General features: G+C 36.7%; 1 protein-coding gene across 5 annotated transcripts in view; it reads left to right on the top strand.

Moving 5' to 3' along the window:
* DOCK8 (dedicator of cytokinesis 8) overlaps positions 1–18,668 on the top strand; it is a 306,811-nt gene that overhangs the window by 77,734 nt on the left and 210,409 nt on the right. For 2 of the 5 annotated variants that reach the window (XM_074196529.1, XM_074196534.1), the window contains exon 2: positions 483–585. In XM_074196529.1, coding sequence (XP_074052630.1) covers positions 483–585 — 103 coding nt within the window. Of the gene's footprint in view, positions 1–482; positions 586–5,202; positions 5,441–18,668 lie in introns of those variants that run through there. The other 3 variants (XM_074196530.1, XM_074196533.1, XM_074196531.1) reach the window with 3 other exon arrangements.

Here is an 18,668-nt window from a genome sequence, read left to right as displayed (position 1 = left end):
AAATTTGTTTGCAAAATTTAATGTGCCATATAAATGCTAGTTGTCTATAATTATTATTGTCATCATTATTTTATCATTATCATTAATGAATATTCTATAGCTAAGGTACAGATTCTTTATAATTGTTTATAATTATTATTGTTATCATTATTTTATCATTATCATTAATGAATATTCTATAGCTAAGTTACAGATTTTTAAAGTGTTTGAAACAATGTGAAGGAAGACTTGGAAACAAACTAAGTCTGAACTCCAAATTTGACATTTACTAATCATATGCCCATGTGCAAGACAGTCTATTTCCTCATCTATGAAATGGCAGTAGAGCTTTCCTTTAATTTATCTCACAAGGCTTTTGTGAGACTCAGATGAGATCACTACAAAGAGCTATATGAATGTCAGATGATGATTGTGGATTATCCATGAATGGGTTTATTTCTATAAGCAACTGCTTAATTAATATTATCTTATTTTCATCAAAGGTATTCATCAGCTGAAATAAGAAAGCAGTTTACTCTCCCAGCAAACCTCGGGCAGTTGTATCACCGAAGTGTAAGTATTTCTGGCTTCCCCTCACTTCAACTAGTAAGTAAAAATTCTTTTTCTTTAAAAAAAGGATCAGCTGCCCAGTTTCAGGCAGTCCTTGATTTATGACCAACCCACCCCTTTGACTGGTTGTTACTACTTGAGCCTTCCTAGGCTGCATGATCTGGGGCCAACCTGCTCTTTCTCCTGGGGACTGCAGTATACATATTCATACACACATGTACCAGGGTAACTAGATGGTACAGTTGATAAAATGCCAGACCTAGAGTCAGGAAGACTCGTCTTCTGAGTTCAAATCCAGGTTCAGACACTTGACCCTTGGCAAGTCACTTAACCCTATTTGCCTCAGTTTCCTCATCTCTAAAATGAACTGAAGAAAAGTGCCAAACCACTCCAATATCTTTGCCAAGAAATGGGGTCATTAAGAGTTGTAAATGACAGAAACTGCACTCAACTTACAGTACTTCAACTTCATTTCCCATATCTCACTCCTCCACCCCAACTGAGCTCCACACAGAAGGGTTATATCCGACATTCACAAATATATATCTTCCATGTTCATGAATTCAGAAATTCCCTATTCTGATCACAATCTATTGTCATTTCCCCTCCCTCTGCCTTGTAACCCCAACTCTACTTCATCAACAATACTTTGCCTTTTAGTTCTTTCCCAGGCTATCTTCTCTCCACTGGCTCCTCCTTTTTCTATCTTGACCTCTTGGTGAATCAGTTCACCAGAGGGACAGGAGCTCAAGAGAAGAGGATGATGTAGACGCTGTTCTCAGCCCTTTTATAATGTTGTCTCCGCCTTGGTCACTGCTACCATCCATTGCCTTGCTCCTATGTCATTTTTCCTCCTATCACATTTTACTCATCTCTAACTGTGAATCTTTCCAAGATATGTTTTATTAGAGTGATTGGTCACTATTTAAGCCAGATGATTTAATTTTATTATTTTCTTTTTAATAAAATGGGAGATACTAAAAAGGGTACCCAGGCTGAAGAAATGACTTTTCTTTCAGAAAACTGATCACTTTGGCAGCATGCTAGCCTATATTTTCTTTTGTAATTTCCCTCTATTTCTGAACTACAGATTTTATGAAGAGCACCAGAAATGAATTACAGTTTTTTTCATAAATCAAAGCATCTTTAATTTCTATACTTCTGAATGGAGCTGAAAAAAACACAAAACAATTTGGGTTAGTCCACTACAACTTCATGTTATATAACCTCCCCTACAAGACAACCTTTTCCACCTCCCTCATTATCTTACTTACACTTAACACAGCAGCTCTTCCAAACCTTTTCCTTCCTTTCCAAATCTCCTCCCACCCTCCCAGCTGAGAACTTTGCCTCAAATGTTACTGATAACATTTGAGGCCATTTGCCAAGAGCTCCTTCTTCTCTCCTCTTCCTCATTTCATATCCCTCAAGTGCTTCCCATCAATATCTCCTCCCTGACCTTTGTCTCACATAAAAAGGCAGCTTTTTTCCTTACCAAGGCAAACTCTAATGTGATCCCATGGCATCCTGTCTTCTCTATCACCCTCTCACTTATCCTCAATCTTTTTTTGTCTGCTGGCTGCCTCTCTATTCCCTAAGGAATACTCTTTTGTCTTCCCCATCCTCAAAAACATCTTTCATTTGATTCATCTATCTCTGCTAGCTCTTGTCCCATATATCTTCTTTTTTGTAGCTAAGCTCCTTGAAGATATCTTCTATAATCAGTGACTGTTTCCTTCCTTCCTGCTCTTTTCATAATTTTCTACTGTCTTATTTCCAACTCATTATTCAACTGAAATTGTTCTCTCCAAAATTACTAATGATCTCTTAGATGCTAAATGTAATATCCTTTTTTCAGTCCTCATCTGTTTTGACCTCTTTATAGCCCTTGTCATGTCAATCATTCTCTTCTCTTAAATACCCTCTTTCTTTTTTTGTGACCCTTAATCTATCCTGATTCTCCTCTAACCTGTTTTCTTTCTTAGTCTCATTTACTAGATCTTCAACTAGGACTTGATCATATTTACTAAAGATAACACCTAGTACTGTGTTCTAGAATTTCCTCTCTTCTTCTTTTATGTTATTTTACCTTTTGGGGGGGAGGGGGCAGGAAGGCAATTAAGTTAAGGGTCACAGAGCCACTAAGTGTCTGAGGCAGATTTAAACTCAGGTGCTGGGGCAGCTAGGTATCGAATTGAATAGAGCACCACCCGGGAGTCAGGAGTACCTGAGTTCAAATCTTTCCTCAGACACCTAATAATTACTTAGCTGTGTAACCTCTGGCAAGCCACTTAACCCCACTGCCTTGCAAAAATAAATAAACAAACAAATAAATAAATGAACTCAGGTGCTCCTGAATCTAAGTCTGATGCTCTATCCACTGTACCACCTAGTTGCCTTTGACTATTTACTTGATAATTTTATCATCTTCCATGGATTCAACTATCATTTCTTTGCAAATGATCCTCAGGTCTATTTATCCAGCACTAACTTCTCTTTTAACCTCTAGATTGCTTATTAGATATCTCAAACCACATTTTTAAACTCATCATGTCCAAAACTGAACTCCTTATCTTTCCCCTAGTCCCTCCCCACTTCTGAACTTCCCTTTTACTAGTGGTTCTCAAATCTATCTTTCCTGCTGCAGTCTCTTTGCTGGCCTTCAATCTTGCATCTCCTACAGCCTTTCAGACATCTCTAATTGGATCTTCAGTGGACATTTTAAATTTGATGTGTTAAACAGAACTCATTATATTTCCCCTTAAATCCTCTCACCCTCCTCCCTTCCCTTTTTCTGTAGAGAGGAAAAACCATGATCCCAGTTCCTCAGACTCACAACCTGGGAGTCACCCTGGATTCCATCTCATTCTTCCCCCATATCCAAGCTGTTGCAAGTCCTCCAATTTCACCTTTGCAATATATCTTAAATACCTCCTTCTCTCTGACACCACCACATGATTGGATTATTGCAATAGTCTGTTGGTGGGGCTGTCTGCTTCTAGTCTCTTCCCACTCCAGTCCATTCTCCTTTAAAGCCACTAAAGTGATATTCCAATCTTGGCACCCCTTCCTCCTCCTCCCCTTCCCCCACTTAATAAATACCAATGGTTCTTCATTGCCTCCAAGATCAAATACAAATGCTCTGTTTCCTAACTTAAGTTCTCTCCTATCTTTCCAGTCTCCTTAAATCTTACGCCTCCCATATTGTCTTTAATTACAAGGACTCAGACCTCCTGAACATTTCATAAACAAGGCATTCTATCTCTCCACTCTGGACATTTATTCAGACTTTCCCTCATGCCTGGAATGCACTCCCTCCCCTCTCTGATTACTGACCTCCTTGGCTTCCCATAAATCCCAAATATATTCATCAAGAAACATTTCCTATGCCCTCTTAATTCCAGTGCTTTCTCTCTTTTAATTAGTTCCTATTTATCCTGTATATATCCATACTTTGTAATTCTTTGTTTGCATGTTGTGTCCCCCATTAGATTGCAAGCTCTTAAAGAGCAGTGACTGCTGTTTGCCTTTCTTTGTATTCACAGTGATTCGAACTAGAGTAGCCACTGTGAACTAGAGTAGCCACTGCTAAAGTGGCTGATCCCGGAGGCCCTGATTTCTATCCCAACCTCAACCTTATGCAACTATCAAATTCAAAGGATCTTCACAAAATGGCAGGATCACAGAATTTAAGGGTTGGAAAAGACCTCATAGGTTATTTAATCCAATCCCATGCACAAAAGAAATGCTCACTCTAAGTGTTCATCCCACCTCTCTCTCCAAAGACTTTCAAGGAGGAGGAATCCAACACCACTAGCAGCAGAATATTTTTGCTTTGGAACAGCTCTGAATGTTGTTTGTCCTTATATCAAGCCTCTGTAAAGAAACAGAACAAACCTATTAAGTTTTAGCAGTAATTTAAACTGGGAAACTGGGTGGCTCAATGGAACCTGGAATCAAGGAGAACTGTGTTTAAATGTGACCTCAGACAGTCATCAGTTGGGTGACCCTGGGCAAGTCTCACTTAAACCTCTGTCTGCCTTTGATGTCTTCGACTATAAAATAAAGATAATAATAGTACCTGCTTCATAGGGTTGTTGTAAGGATAAAATAATTAAAACAGTCAATTATTAATTAAAATCAATAAATTATATAAACATAATTAATAAATGTGAAGTACATATGGAATGTGTAAGTCTGTTAAAATGAGATTAGAATGGGGGCGATGATCAACCTTGATAGATTTGCTCATTCCATCGGTGCAACAATCAGGGACAATTTGGGGCTATCTGCAATGGAGAATACTATATGTATCCAGAGAAAGAACTGTGGAGTTTAAACAAAGACCAAGGACTATTAACTTTAATTTAGAAAAAAGCCTGCTATTGTCTGATCTTGCTATCTTTTACACCTTATGTTTCTTCCTTAAGGATATGATTTGTCTCTCATCACATTTGGATCAATGTATACCATGGAAACAATGTAAAGACTGACAAATTGCCTTCTGTGGGGAGTGGGGGGGAGGGAAGTAAGATTAGGGGGACAATTGTAAAACTCAAAATAAATAAAATCTTTTTAATAAAAAAATGAAAAAAATGAGATAAGGACCATGTTACTAGTACTCATCATTGGAAGTGTGCATTCATTCATTTCCTTTGTGACAGCCATCAATTTAGTTACTTCCTCATCTGAAAAGCTGTGGTACTTTTCTGTCCCCTGTGGTTATCTTCAGGAGGTTAGGTTCTTTCTTGTTTTTTTTTTTCTCCACTAGTTACGTTGAACCAGCTTCTGCTCTTAGAAGTTTAGTAACCTTAAGTAAATTCTGTTTCCTGTAGGCGCCATTTTGCCTCCTGTCACAATTTACCGTCTCTTAACTGTGTAACTTTCCAAGGTATGTTTAATTAAAGTGATTTGTTGCTATTTCAGTAAGATAATTTAATTTTACTGTTGTTTCTTTAGTGAAGTGGGTAAAACTGAAAAATGTATATAGGCAGGAGGATTGACTATTCTCTCAAAAAACTGATCACTTGGTCGGCATGCTAGCCTGTGTTTTCTTTTGGATTTCCCTCCTCACCCCACCCTGTTTCCTTATAGATTGTTAATGAGAGCAGAGAAATTACTAAATCTTTTCTCCCAAATCAAAGCATCTTTAAGTCATAGTAAAACATCTACGGTTTTAAGTCAAAATTGGGAGTAAGTTGGATTAATCAACTTTTGATATGTGAAATATATTCTATAAAAATAAAAACCGGATATTTGGGCATATATGTGTGTATATAAAAAGCATAGATAAAATATATGAATGTTATACATGGATTGCAGATTAAATCTGAAGTAGTATGTTCTGTGGTGCTAATTAATAGGTCCTAATACCTTATGGCCAGTACTAGGTGGCAAAGATTTTTAAAAACATTTTCTTCACATCTTTGTAGTATAAGCTGAACAAAGTTTCACTAAGATGAAGAGTACATTGACATCTCCCCTTTCATAGATTAATATTTCTGTACAAAGGTACCATCTCCTGCCTTTCAGGATGCAAATTCCTTGAAGGCAATAATGGCTTCATTTTGGTTTGAATGAATAAAAAAAAAAGATGATTAAATATTGTACAAAAATACTATGCTGAGTGATGAGGATAAAAAGATTTAAAAAGAGACAATCTATGCTCTTAAGGAATTTGCGCCATAATAAGAGAAGTTGACCAAGGCAGTGTGTGGAGAAGGTGATGCCTTGGCTGGTGATAAGGGAGGTAGTAAGGTGGCCTAGACAGAGGGATGGATAGGATGTGAAACATAAATCAATCAATCAGTCAATCAGTATTGTTGTTGTTGTTGTCCTTTGTTCTTGAAGAGATCCAAAATGACATCACTATGTAAAAGTCAAGTTACAGTGTATCCAGTTGTGACTGATCAGATCAATATGATCTGGGAATGCTCTGCTACAGGTCAGGAACAAATAGTCCATATGAACATCTGGGATGGAGTCTCTAAATTTGTGCATCTTGATATAGTTCAGTTCTGCTTTTCTTAGAGCATAGAGCTCTCTCTGATGAGAACACACTGTGTGGGGTGCTCCTGTGTCACTGGCTCCTGTGTTTACAATCAATTCCAGAGTTCTTAAGAGAGACTTTGAGAGGGTCCTTTTTCTGACTACCATGTGAAGACTTGCCTTGTGAGAGTTCTCTGTAAATTGTCTTTTAGACAAACACAAAGAGGCAAAAAAACAGGCCATTCCCTAAAGGAGTTTACAATTGAATGGAAACATGACTCTAGATCCTCACATTGTAGATATTTAATAACTCCTTGTATAATTGAATTTTGTTCATAATAGGAGAGATCACATTTATTTAATTTACTAAATATAAAAAGCAAGGATGTTCTTTTTTAGGGATACCTAAATCTTCATTTTTGTCAGGCTTTATGTCTGGAAGAGAGTACCTTTTTTCTACACAAGCAAATTGATATAGTGCTTAATTTTCTTACAGAAAATGTATTAGAAGCTGAAAAAGTCTGAGGAAAATTTGAGGTCTCCAGAGGATCTCAATTTCCTTATGTATTCTTTTTGCAGTGAAAAGGTACATGCTTTATTGCCTCCATTTTCTCCATTTATTCCAGATTAGGACAGGGCATGTTTCTCCAATCTTGACTTTCATTAGAATACTTTCACACAATGGTCACAGTGATGACTTTTCTCCTCATCTTCAGGAATATATTGCTTCTACTCCTTTACCTAAATAAAAGCAAAATGTATAGATGACCAGTGGTGGGTATTTAATTTCTGATCACATTTTTTTTTAATGGCACAGCTTTCTTATTAGACAAGTCATTGTAATGATAATTTCTGTTTGGGGAGATATAGGATTCAGTTGCTTCTAGCACAAAGGGTCAACAAAACTGATCACTTTTTTTTTTTAAGTTTTTGCAAGGCAATGGGGTTAATTGGCTTGCCCAAGGCCACATGGCCAGATAATTATTAAGTGTCTGAGGTCAGATTTGAACTCAGGTACTCCTGACTCCAGGACCAGTGCTCTATTCACTGCGCCACCTAGCCACCCCGCACTTCTTTTTTTATATATAAATTGCTCTATCCTATATAAAAAAGTAAAGGAGTAAAGAACTCTTAATTGTTCTTTGCAATTTTGGAACTATTAGAAAATAGGTTCTTGACTTTAGTTCAGTAACCTCTCATATACCTTCTATTTTGAAAATATCATGCATATTCAAATTCTTTGATAATGAAACCTTTATTTGAGATCAAATTAATGAGGATCTTGGGATTTAGATTTGGATCTGGAAGAGACCTCAGGGACTATATATATATATATATATATATATATATATATATATATACACACACACACACACATATATATATACAGAGAGAGAGAGAGAGAGAGAGAGAGAGAGAGATAGTCCCGTGGTTCTTGAATATGAAGCCCCCTTTTTAACATTAAAAAAATTATACAGATCACCTTTCCAATGATAGCAATTGTATTACTTTTCATTGATTGAGAAAATATATAATAGCAGAAAGTGGTAATGTATTTATGATTTTGTTTAGATGAATTAGTGTTTTATTCATGTCAACAGCATGTACATATATTGGAAAATAGTAATAAATCTATGTCAATGACATTTTTATTTGGTTTACAGGTGCCATATTTAATTATTTACGTTACTGAGTCCTCTAATGAGAGTAGTCCCTTGCAATAATCCTTCAATTTAAAGGGCAATGTAACCTAAACCTCAGTTTATTTAATCTAATTTCTTCAGTTTATAAATGAGGAAACTAAGACCCAGAAAGGTAAAGTAATTTTTTGAAGATCAAAGTAGCAGAGTTTAAAAGTCAGGTCCTCAGATTAGCAATCCAGCGTTTTGGTTTGTTTGTTTTTTTAAGTTTTACTGTTGATTCTTTTCTATCACTATCACTTTCCAATGACACACCTCTTCTCTGCTCCACAGTACCATTACCTCTAAATTTTCTTTGTGAAACAAAGAAAGATAGCTTAGTCAAACATCTTGTACATTAGACACATCTGATAATATATTACTTGTGTCATTTTTGTAAGCCACCATTTCTGTTCCAGGGATAGGAAGTTATGTTTCACCATGAGCTCTATGGAACCAAGTTTGATTATTCCATTGGTCAGAGTTCTGATGTCTTTGGTATAGTTTTCCTTTACATTATTGTAGTCATTACATACAATATTCTCTTGTCTCTGCTTACTTCCCCTTTCATCAATTTACAGGTTCTTTCAGGTTTCTCAAAGTTCTTTATATCCGTCAAAATTGCTTGTTATAGATCTTATGATGACCCCCCCATCCCAAGTTTGTTTAAGAATTCTACCACTATGGGCAGCTAGGTGTCACAGCATTTGAGTGCAGGAAAGATCTTCCTGAGTTCAAATCTGACCTCAGACCTTTCCTAGCTGCCCCTCTTTGCCTCAGTTTTCTCATTTGCAAAAGAACTGGAAAAGAAAGTAGGAAACTACTCCAGTCTCTTTACCAAGCAAACCAAACAAGGGGTCATAAAAAGTGGAACACAACAGAAATGATTGAAAAATATTCTTTAATTATATCAATTTGGCAGCTGTGTGCCAAATGAATTGGAGTCAGGAAAGACTTGAATATTTCTTTAATTATTAGTCTTCCTCTGTTTCTGTAAAGAGTATTTTGTAGTTATTTTTGCATAAGGTCTTAGGTAATTCTCAGATATTTATGCATTTTATAAAAATTATATTTATTTTTCTGTCTCCTAGATTAAAAAAAGATTTTAGTTAGATATATATATATATATATATATATATCCAGTAATACTTGTGGACATGTTTTAAATTCTATTAACTAGCAAAATGAAAAGTAAAGGATATACTAAAATCAGTTTGACGGGATTTAATTTAAAATTTTTGAACTTATACTCATTATTGATATTGATTTATAGTTCTGTTTTATCCTTCCATAATTTTGGCTATATTTAGTTCATTAAAGGAGTCTGTATGGTATTTTCTTTCTCAGTATTTCAGAATAATTTACATAATATTGGTTCAAATTATTGTTTAAAAGTTTGATAGAGGGGCAGCCTCAGATACTTAATAATTACTTAGCTGTGTGACCTTGGGCAAGTCACTTAACCCATTGCCTTGCAAAAACAAAAAACAAAAAAATAAAAGTTTGATAGGATTCTGCTGTTATTTCAGAATTTTTTTCATTTAGTAGTTCCTTTGTAAGTAGTTCTATTCCTTTTTCTGAGATTGGATTTTTTTCTTTTTTTTTTATAAAGATTTTATTTATTTTGAGTTTTACAACTTTTCCCCTGATCTTACTTTCCTCCCCCCCACCCCACCCCCCACAGAAGGCAATTTGTCAGTCTTTACATTGTTTCCATGGTAAACAATGATCCAAATTGAATGTGATGAGAGAGAAATCATATCCTTAAAGAAGAAACATAAAGTATAAGAGATAGCAAGATCAGACAATAGCAGGTTTTTTTCCTAAATTAAAGGTAATAGTCCTTGGTCTTTGTTCAAACTCCACAGTTCTTTCTCGGGATAAAGATGGTATTCTCTACTGCAGAGAGCCCCAAATTGTCCCTGATTGTTGCACTGGTGGAATGAGCAAGTCCATCAAGGTTGATCATCACCCCCATGTTGCTGTTAGGATGCATAGTGTTTTTCTGGTTCTGCTCATCTCACTCAGCATCAGTTGATGCAAATCCCTCCAGGCTTTCCTGAATTCCCATCCCTCCTGGTTTAATAGAACAGTAGTATTCCATGACATACATATATGACAGTTTGCTAAGCCATTCCCCAGTTGAAGGACATTTACTTTATATCCAGTTCTTTGCCACCACAAACAGGGCTGCTATGAACATTTTTGTACAAGTGATGTTTTTTACCCTTTTTCATCACGAGATTGGATTATTTAAGCTCTCTATTTGATATTCTGTTAGTTTGGGTATTTTATATTTTTTTGAAGATTTTCCTTTGTTTGCTTTGTATTCTTTCTACTTGTTAAGTTCTTTTTTGTTGTTGGTTTTAAATTTTATTTATTCATTTATTTAAGACACATGGGGCTAAGTGACTTGCCCAAAGTCACACAGTTAGGCAATTATTGTCTGAGGCCGGATTTGAACTCTAGTCCTCCTGACTCCAGGGCCAGTGCTCTATCCACTGTACCACCTAGATAGCTGCCCAGATTGTTATTAATGGAATTGTTTTACTTTTTCATCCTGTGCAACAAATGTTGACATAAAGCTATAATATCGACATCATTGTCACTTTTAGTGTTATCCTAAATATACATAGTAAGGCAACATGAACAAATCTATCAAAATAATGGTTGATTTTTTTTTTAATTACCTTTAGGTATAGGATGAAACTAATATCTTTTTCTCTTCAAGAAGGTTCTGTGAGTCATCTTTCCACTTGTTTATTATTTCCTCATGTCTTCTCATCTCATTTTATAGTGAGAATGTCAATATTGACATAGTTCAGTTTCCCTAGTGACTGGTTGAGGTGGTTTCCAGGCTCTTTTGACCTCCTTGCAGCTTATTATCACCACCTAAACTTCTCTATGACATTTTAGCCTATGGCACTGTCTTTGAGCTCTTTTGTAATTGAATAAGGAGTTCAAATTTAGAATACAAAGAATTAAATTTATAGTTGATTTCAAAACTATGTGATTCTCAGGGTTCACTGTTCCTTATTGTTACCATTCTGTCACCTTTACTGAGAAAGGGGAGAAGACTGCCTAAAATTGAATGTGTTTGCATTTTTCTTTATTGAATAGACTTCTACAGCCCAGAATTACTTCACTTAGAGGCCGGGATAGTTATCAACCAACCATGTTTTATGAGAACCCGACTTGAAATTTTTCCAAATGGGTAGAACCTAGAAAAGCTTGTACTCTACTGGTATAGCATTTGAGAACCTACAATTCTCTCCACCTTGTGAAGAGATATCAGAATAGGAATTTGGGGGGTCAACTAGGTGGTGCAGTGGGATACAGCTAGGTGGCACAGTGGATAGAGCACTGATTCTGGAGTCAGGAGGACCTGAGTGCAAATCCAGCCTCAGACACTTAATAATTAGCTAACTGTGTGACACCGGGCAAGTCACTTAACCCCACTGCCTTACAAAAACAAACAAACAAACAAAAAAGAATAGGAATTTTGTGTAGGATAAGGGGTCCTGGAACTTGTCATTTTGTGTTGCCCTATTTTCCAGAAACTTTGGACCCAGAGTATGCAAGAGACATCAAACATGTCAAGGAGAATGTTCCCTCCATATCCCAGTTGACATAATGTGTTGTTTGCACCCCCAACATACCTCCTGTATGTCCTAGGGAGTCAAGACAAGCACCAGTCTTTACTAGACTTGAGAAACTGCTTGTGTAGCTGAGACCCTTGTAGATGAGCAGACCATCTTATTTTCATGGTTTAGCAGTTCCCAAGGGAAAAGAGTGCTGCTTCTTTCATAACTTTACTCCTCCCTTTGGGAGGGGTTTAGTCCTTTTCCCATCCTTTACCATTTAGGAGGAGACTTCTGTTTCTTCCTCCTTCCTCTTGTTGAACTGTTGTAAATATGCAAGCTTCTGTTTGGATTGTGAATTCTTTAGACTTGCAAAGGGTTCCACATTCATGTCCATTTCTCTTGTAATAAATTCAGTTGCAATGCACTTCTCATAGACTTGTGGTTTTTAGTTAACAGCATAAACATAATTTTTCTAATTTCACAATTTTAATGACATCTTGTTTTTCTTTTAAATTGTTTCTCTTACAGTAATGATGGGATAAATTAATTCATCCATATTCTTTCATCTGGTACTTTTTGTGATAACATGGTACATTATGGGGTTGTGGGGGAGACCAGGGGTAGCTAGGTGGCACTGTGGATGGAGGATAGGGCCTGAAGTTAGGAAGATTCATCTTCCTGAATTCAAATCCAGTCTCAGACACTGGCTATGTGATCCTGGGCAAGTTACTTAACCATGTTGGCCTAAGTTTCCTCATCTATAAAATGAACTAGAGAAAGAAACGGCAAAACACTCCAGTATCTTTGTCAAGAACATCTTAAATGGGATCATAAAGAGTCAGACATGACTGAAAAATTACTGAACATCAACATAATGACCACAGTACTTAAAAAGAGCCCTGAATTCTACTCATGTGACTCACAGAGTTTGGAAGGATCTCAGAGGCCCTGTAGTGTTATCTGTAACTAAAACCAAAAAGCCCTTGCTTGAAGACTAAAAGAAGGGAACTCTCTACCTCTTGAGGTAACCCATTCTACCTTTGAACAACTCTTTGTTTGCAGTTTTTCTCACAGCTAGTCTTAAATCTATCTCTTGACTATTTGAACCCATTATATTGCTAGTTCTTTACTCTCATCCCAGAAAACAAGTCTGATCGTTTAATCATATGGCAGGCCTTTGAATACTTAAAGACTATTTGCCGTCCAAGTCTTGCCCAGACGAAACTCTCCCTTATCTCTATCAACTAATCAATCCATTGATGGAGAAGTCCCAAGACCCCTGACCATCCTGGTGCTTCCTCTTGGATACTTGACAATTTGTCATTGTCTTCCCTAAAATGTTTTATCCAAAATTAAACACAATATTCTAGTTGAAGTTTGATCAAGGTGGAGCTCAATGACACTTGCTTTTCCTCTCTTGGAAACTAAGACTTTTCAGTGAAACTAACTGGATCATACAGGCAAAAATTCACATGCCTTTGTCTCAGCAGCACAGTGCTATAGATGTTGGAAAATTTTAGTCATTTATCCACATATAATTAAATGACAATATCAATTTTAAAAATATTGTGAATAATTAAAGGTGAGAAAAGGGAAAAAGATACTCTGGGACAGCAAAGGTTAGACTCTATGGCCTAAAAATAGTAAGATAGATTAGAAATATACTAATATATAATAACTACTATACATTTTACATATAGAAAAATGTTTAATAATTATATTCTATATTTCCTAGAGCAGGAGTTCTTAGCCTTTTATGTACCTGTTACCCCCTTGGCAGTCTAAAGAAGGCTCTTTCAGAGCTTGTTTCAGGATGCTGTTTTTAAATAAATAAAATAAAATACATAGGATTATGAAGAAAAACACATTTATTCTGAAGTACAGTCACCAAATTATTAAAAAATGCAACTTCAAAGAACCCCTGAAATCTACCCTTTAAACTCCTTAGTGGAGCAAAAGTCCTTGCACTCCTATTTAAGAAACCCTATTCTAGAGATAAAAGGGACTGGAGTTTATAAACATGGAAGTTCTTTGAAACAGAATGGAAGGGATGGCTCCTGGAACATAATTATTTGATCATGATGAAACAGCATTAAATGATGTGTACTGGAAATTCACTAAAAATTGTAGTGATGACATGTTTTTTTTGTAATCCTTGTAAAGCATTGCCTTTCACTTTGGAAAGCTTTCATTATTGCTGTTATTTGGGCTCCATGTGCAATAAAAAGTGTGCACTTTGCCATACAAGATAATTTAAAGAGGTGAATGAGTTGATAAATGTGATCTGGCTCTGAATCAGTTGCCCTTTGAATATTTGTCTTTCAAAGAAGAGAGGATTTTTATTGACTTGACAGGCAGTGACAGGATAGAAAATTAGGGTCTAAATCAACACTTGGCTTGCAAAATAGTCAAGAAAAGGAGGGACAACTGAGGCGCCAAGAAGGGCTGGGCCACGTGCAGCCGACCCCGTGGTTCCATCTGCGCCCGTTGAGTGGCCAAGGACAAGGTCATCAGGAAGAAGCTCTCCAGCCACACTTCGTGGAAGCCGTGGCGGTCAGGGACGTCTCTGAGGCCAGCGTGCTGCCCAAGCTGTCCGTTTCACTGCCTTATGGTGTGAGCTGCACGATCCCCAGCAAGTGGTGGGATGGGATGGGGAGGGGAGGGGAGAGGAGGGGAGGGGAAGGGAGAGGAGGGGAGGGGAGGGGAGGGGAGGATCCCTTCCAAAAGTAAAGTGCTATGGACCCAAAAACATTCCTGAATGGCTCAGAGGAAAATAAAAATAGTCGGTCTACCTTAAAAAAAAAAACCTCAAGTTAGCAATACATGGACTTCATATCAGTTTGTTAATGAGAGGAAGGACCAAGGAGATGCGGACATCATGAATATGTAACAGCCTCTTCCTTGTTACTATTTGTTGGTGTTATTATAGGACCAGATAGGTGCCACAGTGGGTGGAGTGTCAAGCTAGAGTCAGGAAGAATCATCCTCATGAGTTCAAATCCAATTCTGACACTTTTTAGTTCAGTGATCCTCAGCAAGGCACTTAATTCCATTGCCTCCCCCCAAAAAATCTCATCCTCTGCAGGAAGTCATTCCTAATTCTTTTTAATTCTAATGTCTTTTTTTTCTGCTAATTATTTCCTACTTATACAGTATATAACTTATTTGCACACACACACACACACACACACACACATATATATATATATATATATATATATATATATATATATATATATGTTTGCTCCACCAGTAGATTGTGAACTCCTTGAAAAAGGGACATCTTGCCATTTTTTGTTTCTTCAACACTGTACAGTATCTGTCACATAGTAGACAATAAATGTTCACTGAATGAAATAAATTGTGTTTCTCCTCCCAAGCTCCTATGCCAATTCTTTCCCCACTCTCCCTCCCATAGTGTGGAGTCATCATTCTTTTCACTATTCTCTTAAGCAAATGCTCTAGGTTTGAATTCTGGAGGGTTTGAAGGGTTGCATAGGATTGCATGGAAACTTATGCAAATTCTATCAATACGTTTATGAACTTCATTAAACCATGGAGAAGATGCCAGAGACTTGATATCTAGCACCACTTCTCTCACTATATATGGGGAATAACTATATGATCTTGAACAAAAGAACAGGAAAAAGGGTTTCAGAGGTGAAGGAGCTAGAGAGTTGACAGGCAGTTGGAGGAAAGGCAGGGTCTAGATTATTGTGGTAAAAACCATGCTTGCACTGATTTATTTACTGTTCGGTTTTTTTATGTTGGAGGAAATGAATGACTCCACCCTTCCTCTGTTAACTTGATAACAAGCAGCTGGCTGCATGTATCTCAGTTTCCTCTTTAGTAAAAAGAGAGGTTTGCATTGGGGAGCTCAAAGCAGAGTCTATATTGGGCCTTGAATTTCTCTCAAAGTGTGTAATGCATCAGAGAATCATAGATTTAGAACCAAAAAAGACCTCATGCGTCAAGTCCATTCCATACCCCCCCATCTTAGAGATGAGGAAGCAGACCTAGAAAAATTGTGATTTGCAAAAGATCATATAGGCAGGAAGGGACAGAGACAGGATTTTCATCCTTTCTCCTACAGCTATCCTTCATCTTTTTTGTCCAAAAGAATATGGACTCTGGGCTATGAGAGGTGAGATTTCACCTTATCTTGCCAAACTAGGTCTTCATGCCATTTCCTGGTCATTACTAAACCATGATACTTATAGTTTGGTCCTCCTACCTTTTTCCTCAACTATTAAGATCCTAGACTCTGGTTGAGCTGTTGCTATATCTTTTCTGGAACCAGATTACCATATCATTTCCTCCCCATTTCTAAACCCTGTCCCATCTCTTTCCTAACTCCACTTTATATATTGTCTTCCCCCTCCTTAAGGGCAAAGAGTATCTTTTTTTGCATATGTCCCCAACAGTGAATTCTATATAATAAGCACTTAATATTTTTTCATTTATTCATATGTAATCTGATTAATGTGTCTTTGTAAAAAGAAACAAAGATCCTACTCTAATGAATCATTGTGTTGTGGAATCACTTTAGGTTGTCAAAGATAGTAGAGGTAGCTAGATGGCACAGTGGTAGGCCACTGGTTGTGAAGTCAGAAGCACCTGAGTTCAAATTTAGCTGTGTGGCTTTGGGCAAGTCAGTTAATCCTGATTGACTCACATCCAGACCTATCTCCAGGCCTGATTTGTATCTGCCCACTGGACCCAGATGACTACAGAGAAAAAAATGTGACTGGTAACTTAGCATAGCACCCCTCACTCAAATCCAATTCATATGCATGTCATGGAATCACCTCCATGATATCATGGTCTTCATGAAGTCCACAACAATGGAGCCCAGCCCCTGACAGGTTGGACATAGAGTAAGAAAGTTAATTAAAATGAATTTAATTTAATTTTATTATCAACATCAAAAAAGTCCTAACTGAATATTATGCTTTACTAGAGGAATTGATTCAGATAGCCAAACTTTCTGCTTTAGTTTATTTTCCAAAACAAACTGAACTGTACCTAGTTCTGTCAGGAGAACTTGTGTTTTATAAATTATAAGGCAGGAAAGAGCTCAGATTTGCTCAGACTTTTTTCTCCATTCAACAAATATTCATTAAAAGTCTGTTATGTGCAGAGTTCATGTGTTAGGTTCTGGGGGAGATAATAATATTTGACTACAGGGAATTGATTGTAAAGATAATAATAGTTATTTTACTTCTGTCCTTTCACAAACCAGATCACCTAAAAAATAGATCAAAGGTATTTGAAAACTGGAACGGTTTTTTTGTTTGTTTTGGGGGTTTTTTTAGGTTTTTGAAAGGCAAATGGGGTTAAGTGGCTTGCCCAAGGCCACACAACTAGGTAATTATTAAGTGTCTGAGGCCGGATTTGAACTCAGGTACTCCTGATGACTCCAGGGCCAGTGCTCTATCCACTGTACCACCTACCACCCCTGAAAACTGAAAGTTTTCAGCATCCCTTCAGTGCTGCTAAATTCTGTCATTCTAAAAAACACATGTATTTATGTGATGGTTAATAATGCTCATGGCACAATAGTAATATATAATTCAGATGAGAAAATTATTCATAAATATTTTGTTTTAGTTCTTTGCTTATCTTCATGTAAACTTTTTCTGGTGGGGATTTTTTTTTCAGTTTAGCTGAGATTTGTAAAGATGGTAAAAAAAAGAAACTTTGTTAGTATTTTCTGAATTACCATTTGTTTAAAAGGCATTGTATATGTATGTGTACATAGTTATACTTGGTCTTGAAATTAGGGTTCTTTGTTATTAAGGGTGCTAAAATGTCCCTTTCTTATAAATATATAAATGTTATTTGTTATCAGTTACTGAAATTTGAATTATGCTAATAATTATAAGAATAACACTTTCGTTATTTTAAAGTCTGGTTCTCCAACAAGTATAGGTGAGAAGACAATTACATTTGGAATTAGTCATATTCCTTGTTATTAGTTTCAACACAGGATGATTAAATATTAAGGAATTGTTTGGGGAAAGCAATAAACTTTCACTCAACAGCTGCATATTGTTGTTTATTAGTATAAACTTTGTGTCAGAACTCCCTTCCACTATGGATAAAATCCTGTGTACATTTTGAGAGGTGTCTTCTCACTTCTCTGGCTCATTGTCCCCATCCAAGAGGAACATGGAAACTCCAGTATCTGCATTCCTTGAAAGGTAGCCACTAAGTTCCCCTAAAAAGGCTTTAATCTCACAAGACATCAAAACATAGAACCATTTTATTTACAGTCAAGAACACAGAAGACTCTTGCATGCAAACCTGTAAGAGAGTCAACTCTCCTCATAGTAGAAGCCAACATTTTCCAGGGAATCTTACAGTACTATTCACAATGTAGCTCAAAAAGAGAGAGAGAGAAAGCTAGGATTTTCTCCTCCACATCCCTCTGTATCTCATGCCCTTTCAGTATCATATCATCATATTATTGGTGTTCTTTTGTCTTTCTTCTCTGTCCCTTTAGGGATAATGGATGATTCCTGCTGCTATTGCTATCTTCATTTCCCTGTCACTGCTATTCAGATCTCTTCTAGCAATGTAGCTAATTACCTTTTCTCCAGCTACCAGATTTTGAGTATCTGGAAGCTATTATGGTCTTATGTTCAGTTGACATGATAGTATAGTTCTTTACCAACTACTGTACATCAAATGTCTCTGGCTTATTTCATTTATTTTTCAAATTCAGTTTTCACAGTCTCCCTCTCCTCATACATGATATCTACAGGTGCCTGTCAGAATATCTTCTCAAATAAGCCAATTTCTATATAGATTCAATTTAAGGAAAGTCTGCAGTCAACACTCCCCACTGAGTGGGGGACATACCCTC

The sequence above is a fragment of the Macrotis lagotis genome, chromosome 8 (genome assembly GCF_037893015.1).
Source record: "Macrotis lagotis isolate mMagLag1 chromosome 8, bilby.v1.9.chrom.fasta, whole genome shotgun sequence".
NCBI classification, from domain to species: Eukaryota; Metazoa; Chordata; class Mammalia; order Peramelemorphia; family Peramelidae; genus Macrotis; species Macrotis lagotis.
Note: the sequence above shows the minus strand (reverse complement) of the source record. Positions and strands in the feature narration are given on the sequence as shown.